Genomic DNA, 6,000 nt, shown 5'->3' on the forward strand with positions numbered 1-6,000 from the left:
GCATCCCAGGCCACTGTGCGTAAGGTAACATGAGGCTCAGGGCTTTGCAGGAGTAGGAATAATCAGTCCTACTTGAGCATGTGAGCTTGGATGGGTGTTACGACCCCTCAGGGTTCACCCTGCAACCACTAGCTGTAAACTGCAGATAGGTAAGGACACCTGAGTTTGCTCTAAATTGTCCTAATATTTTATATCAGACAGGCCTCCAGTCTTAGCATCACGGGCTGATGTATCCAGAAGTTAAGACCTGTGTGAGACCAGGGAAGTGTCAGTAGTGCTCTGTGTAGGAAGAAGTTTTAATAGTGGCTTTTAGGAACCCTGTAACGTGCAGCCTACCAGCAACTCAGCAGGATCTGGCCCCGGGGATGCTTAGCATGGCTGGAGGCATCTGGCCCTCCCTGGAGTGCTCAGAGCCACAGCCCCATTCTGTAGCCTGACCGGGGCCCATCTGGTTGTTGCAGTGCAAGCCACATGGATGGCCTACGACATGGTGGTGATGCGCACCGACCCCACACTGGCGGAGTCCATGCGCCGGCTGGAGGATGCCTTCCTCAACTGCAAGGAGGAGATGGAGAAGAACTGGCAAGAGCTGCTCACTGAGACCAAGCACAAGCAGTAGGCCCCCCGCCCACCCGTGGCCACCATGCTTCTGCCTGCCAGTGTGGAGAAGCCCCGGGGACACAGGGCCCTCTCTGCTTGGCAGAGTAACAGCAACCGTAACACATAGCTGTATGAACTGTACTTGTTTTTCAATAAACTTATTTTTAAGAACAACCTGAGGACCCCTTTCTGTCCTACCCGGCAGCATAGCGAGCCTTGTGAGCAAAAAATGAGAATCATAAGATGTAGATGCTTTCAATGAATCAAACACATTTAGTGCCAGTAGTACCGAGAATGGAATAAAAAGCAAAAGAAAAAGGGCCAGATGGGCCAAACCCGGGCACACGGTGGGACAGGCAGCAGTGTTCAGTCAGGTTTATTTACCTTCCTGTGATGGATTCCAAAACGAGTAAAGGGGAACATTATCTATTCATCCTGGGCACTGCGCTAGGCGCTCGCATGTGTCCTTATGCCCTCACAGCTCTCCTGAGTAGCGCGTGCATTTTCCCCACTACACAGATGAGAAGAATGGAATCAGATGTCTCGGCTAAGTCCGCAGCTAACAAGGGAAAGAGCTCAGGTGAAACCTGGGTCTCACGTAAGAACAGGGGGGTGGTGGGAAGTGAGGCTGCTTCTGGAGGGGCAAAACGGGGGGGAGAGACCCCACAGGCTGCAGAGGGGCATGAGCCCAAGTGGTTTCAGGCAGGGGCTACAGTCAGCAGAACAGTTTCACAGGCAAGGGTTCCAGGCCTCTGGGAACCAATCGGACAAAGGAGGGCTACAGAGTTTTTCCCAGGAAGACCCAAACCAGGCTCCCAAGGCCTGAGGCAAGAACATTTTTCTGGGGACTCTCTGTTCCTTGTTCCCCTGTCCCATTCCCTTACAGACCTCTTGCCCGGCTTGGAGCCCTAGGGACAGAACGGAGAAGTGTGACTATCTCTCTAGCCACCTCCTTCCTTGGCTCAGCAGTCACTCAGCCCCTCTGCAGGCCAAATCCCGGTCCTCAAGGACACATCGGTCCCTGGCTCTCAGAGCACCAGAGAGACCCCCACACAGATTTTTCCAGGCAGTGCAGTGCTGCAAGAGGGAACCTGGCTCCTGGGAGCCCAGAGAAGGGGAGGAGGGGGAGGAGGAGGAGGAGGAGGAGGGAGAGGAGGAGGAGGAGGAGGAGCCCCCTGGAGGACGGACTGGGCTGTGTGAGCCAGCTGAGGCGTCAGGGCAAGAACTAAGTGGAAAAGGCAGTAAACAGCATGCTGTGGTGGGAAGGTTAGAAGCCGGCTTCTAACCAGATGCAAGGAGCCTGAGCTCCGGGGGGAGAGGGCTCTTTCAGGGAAGGGGGTAGGGAAGGGGGAGATCATGAGCCTTATTAGAACAGAAAAACAAAGCTGTCCCAGAAACAACAGCAGAAGGTTCTGCCAGCCACCTCCTGCGCTCCACTTGCCCTCAGACCCCCAGGCCCAGGGTCGCCCTAGAGAGCAGCAGCTCAGAGGGCTGTTTGCAGCCGGTCGCTGGCAGGCAGAGTCAAGATGAATGGACAGAGGACCCCCTTACTCCCCAGAGGAAAGGGCTGCAACTCCCTGGCCTGGAACTGGGCAGTCCCCTCAGAGACCGTAAAGGTGGCGGTGACCTGGTGGTTGAGGCAGTAAATGGTGTTGCCCAGTGCGGTGCAGTGCAGGGGGGCCGGGTCGGGCAGGGGCAGGGAGGCAGCCCGGCTCCAGGAGCCCGTTACAGTGTTGTAGCGCATCACCGCAGCGCCCACACCCCGCAGCAGGTCGAAGCGGTACAGGAAACCTCCCAATGCCACCATGTCGCTGGGACGCCGGTGGCTGGCACTGTAGGGGCACTCATCCCACGCATCCTTCACAGGGCTGTACCTGAGCAAGCGGTAGAAGAGGTGGCCCCCAGTGACGTAGATGTCCCCACGGCAGGCCACAGCCTCGTGTGCCACAGGGAAGGTGCCCGCAGGGAGGGGCGCGCGCGAGGTCCAGGCATCCGTGCGCGGGTCATAGCGCTCCATGCTGTACAGGCACTCTCCACCGATGGCGTAAAGAAGCCCATCCAGGGCCACCAGCTTGAGCTGGGCACGGGCCTGCTGCATGGGCCGCACCTGGCTCCAGATGTTGGTCAGTGGGTTGTAGCAGAAGACCTCGTTGGAGCAGACAGCCTTGGCTCCGGAGCCGCGGATGCCCCCCGCCAGGAACAGGTAGTTGTGCATGGTGCAGAGTCCACAGCCCCGCAGCGGGGCCTCCTCCGGCACCTGTGTCAGGGGCCGCCATGTGTTTTCTTGGGGGTTGAACACGTGCAGGTGCGTGCGAGGAGGCAGGGGTGCGGGTCCCGCCGTAGGGGCCTCCTCCCCACAAGGGCCCCTTGTGAGCCCCGAGCGGCTCAGCGGGTAGAGGCTGGGCAGCACAAGGACCCCCACCACCGCCTGGCCCCGGCCCGTCCGAAGGCTCAGGATGCGCTCCCGCTCAGCCCCGCTCAGCTGCCGGTAGAGGCCCGGGTCTCCTAGCACGTGCAGCAGATTGTCGCTCATCAACGCATAGGTCTCCTGCACCAGGCCGGGCTGCCCGTGCTGCTGGGCAAAGGCCAGTACATCCAGGCAGCTGCCCAGGTCCAGCCGCTGTCGTCGAGCCGCGGCCAGAGTGGGCTCCCGGGCTAGGGAGCCGGGCTTCCGAGGCCCCTCCGCCACCCCCCGGCTCCCGGGCCTCTGCAGAAGCACCTTGAGTTTTCGGGCCTCCCGCTTTTCCGTGAGGACTGCCCCGCTGCCTGCAGGGCGGGGCCTCTCCCCTGGAGCCTCTCCCTCCTGCCTCAGTGGTACCATCTGGCTGACCTCCCGCTCAGAGCTCTCTGCTATTTCACACATGCTGCGTTTCCGAGGCCGTGGGACAGGCTGTGAGACCCCCCTCGTGGTGGGGGAGGGTACAGGGCCAGGTTGCCTCTGCCCAGGGGACCGTGATGGGGCCCCGGGCATTGCGGCTCCAGGCAGTGGGGAGTCTGGATGTTTCTCATCCACTGCATCTGGCCTTGGGCCTGAGGGAGGGTCTGGAGTAGGAGCCTCCCTGGTATCCAAGCTTCTCTGCTGTTGCGGACACCCAGCCTCAGGCAGGCCCCCTGTGCCAGCTTCTGTGACCATTCCAACGGCGGAGCCATTCCTGACCTCCAGGCTGGTGGCGGCCCCTTCAGGGGGAGAACCAGACTCTCTGTTCTCAGAGGGTGCATCAGTGCTGGGATCTCTAGGGCTCCTGGGAGCTGCCCTTGGGGCTCTCCCTTGGCGTCTCTCTTGCCTGGGGAAAGGGTGACTCCTAAGAACCATCGAAATAAGGTTTTCCCAGCTAGATGAGATCTGCCCTTCCTGGCTGTCCTTGCAGAGAGCCACACTGGGCTCCTGGGACATAGGCCTTGACTCACTACTCGGGGCAGGGGTCGGAACTGGGGCTGGGGCTGGGGCAGGGGCTGGGGAGGAGGACGGAGTTGGAGCAGGGGCAGGGGCAGGGGCTGGGGCTGACACTGCCCTGAGAGTTTCATCCTCGGCAGAACCCTGACTAACTCTGAGGGACAAAGAGTCTGAAGGAGAGGAGGTCGGAAGGGTTGAGCCTGCAGGTAAGAGACCTCCGTGGGGATGTGCTGTGGGCGGGGAAGCCAAGGGTGGGAGGGGCTTAGGGATGCGCGGGGAGAGCGTGGCTGAGCCGGGGGGGTCTGGGGGGCGCCTCCCTGTGTCCAGACTGCCTGCCTCCTGCCCGCTGCTCTGCCCGCGCTGGCCTTGCCAAGATGGTCTCCCTTCTAGAAGGCCATGGCCCCGTTGCTGCTCTGCCCCGCCCGGCCCTGAGCTGAAGAAAGAGCGGTCTCCAGAGCCTTGAGCCCCAGCCTTTACCGCATTGCTGACGTCTGCGGTCCCCCGTCCTTGAGACAAGAGTGGATGTCCGCATTGCGACCCCTCTGGCCGTGGGCCCATGGAGTCTGGGGTCTGGACGAAGCTCCTCTCCCACGGCCAGCCTTCCACAGAGGCTGGGGGTCCTTGAGACTCCCTGGGAGCCTGGGGCCCAGCCTCCCTGCTCTCCAGAGCTAGGACTGAGGCTGGATGGAGGCTGCTCTCCCCGTGCCCCTTCACTGTGCCCTCTGTCAAGGGCCCAGTCTGCGTGGCACGTGGTGGAGGCAGCTCCAAGGGGAGAGGAGGCCTCTGGGAGCCTGTGGAGAGGCTGCTGGCTGCATCCACAGCATCCCACACACTCACCACAGAGCCCAGGCGGAGGGGGTCCAGCTTTGGGAGGCGGCGGTGTCTATCTTCTGGGCCTTGGTCCACCTGCCACCGCCGGCTTCTTCGACCCCTCTCTAGCGAGCCAGGTGGCCCTACACCTTGTTGCCAGGGGCTGGCGTCCTGTTCTGCTGTGTGGACCAGGGCCTGGTGAGCTGGCACCTTGGGTTGAACACCTCCTGCCTCCACTTGCCCTTCAGTCTCTCTGCCAGGACTCCGAGGGGTGAAGTGTATCAGGAGGGGGCCGGATGTCCCCCCTACTTTGCTCCGACCCAGGAAGGCAGTATCTGGCCTGAGAGGCTCCCTTCCTTTACCTCGCAGGGCTTCTGGAGTGGCACTGTCGTGCTGCCGTCCCAAGGCCCCTCCACTGGCCACCTCGCCGGGTGTCTTGAGTGGAGGTGCCGCTGTGGCAGCCAGACCACCTCCCCGGAGCTCCTGATCTTGGGCCCCGGCTGCAGCTGGACTCCCCTGGCCACGTCCTGGAGGGTCTGGCTGCCCCTGCCCTGAGCTGTGTCCCTCGACACCACCACTGACCTTGGGCTGCAGGGGCAGGGCTCGGCTGGCTCCTCCAACCTGAGAAGGCTGGGCCCCGGGGGTTGTGGATGCAGGTCCTGCCGCCTCCTGGTCCTGGCCAGAGCCAAACCAGTGCAAAGCCAGTGCCGTGGCAGCCACCACAGCCAGCGCCAGCAGGGTGAGGACAGCGCTGTCCCAGTCATCCTCCCCATCCCAGCCCCAGCCGGGGCCATCAGGCTCCAAGGCCCCCTGGACCATGGTGCTGGGCTGCAGACTCAGCGTGAGGAGCTGGGTCGCAGGCTGGAAGCTTGGAGTGCTGCCTGCAAGTCTGTCCCACACTCGGGCCTGGACTGCTGTCTGCACAGGCATCAACAATGCGCCCCGCCCACAGGGCTGCCCAGTTAAGGTGGACCTGTGCTGGGGGACAGTCTCTCTGCCTGGCCTGGGGGGGAGGTGTCTCTTCGCCCACACCTGGATTGGGGGTTTGTCTGGGTGGAGCTGTCAGGAGACAACATAATGCACAAGAGCTCCAGGAGCTCAGGGGCCTCTGCAGGCAAACCCACCCCTTCTCCTTTTTCCACAGGTTCCAGTGGCGAGTGACCTTGTTCCTCAAAGCTGTTCCGGTATCCCAGACC

At 61.9% G+C, this 6,000-nt stretch overlaps 2 protein-coding genes across 2 annotated transcripts in view; one reads left to right on the top strand and one right to left on the bottom strand.

Moving 5' to 3' along the window:
- SYCE3 (synaptonemal complex central element protein 3) overlaps positions 1 to 774 on the top strand; it is a 29,052-nt gene extending 28,278 nt beyond the window's left edge. Inside the window, exon 3 of the mRNA XM_058740877.1 lies at positions 462 to 774. Coding sequence (XP_058596860.1) covers positions 462 to 619 — 158 coding nt within the window. The 3' untranslated portion in view covers positions 620 to 774. The remainder of the gene's footprint in view (positions 1 to 461) is intronic.
- A 1,278-nt stretch (positions 775 to 2,052) lies between these two features.
- KLHDC7B (kelch domain containing 7B) lies at positions 2,053 to 5,650 on the bottom strand. The gene has a single exon (XM_058740878.1). It carries the CDS (start codon positions 5,621 to 5,623, stop codon positions 2,084 to 2,086), a length of 3,540 nt encoding a protein of 1,179 aa, XP_058596861.1. The 5' UTR covers positions 5,624 to 5,650; the 3' UTR covers positions 2,053 to 2,083.
- Positions 5,651 to 6,000: the final 350 nt, after the last annotated feature.

The sequence above is a fragment of the Neofelis nebulosa genome, chromosome 8 (assembly GCF_028018385.1).
Source record: "Neofelis nebulosa isolate mNeoNeb1 chromosome 8, mNeoNeb1.pri, whole genome shotgun sequence".
Classification (NCBI taxonomy): Eukaryota; Metazoa; Chordata; class Mammalia; order Carnivora; family Felidae; genus Neofelis; species Neofelis nebulosa.

What these genes read in the sequence shown, in the direction of transcription:
- KLHDC7B (XM_058740878.1), bottom strand. Translation starts at nt 5,623, where the DNA reads ATGGTCCAGGGGGCCTTGGAGCCTGATGGCCCCGGCTGGGGCTGGGAT.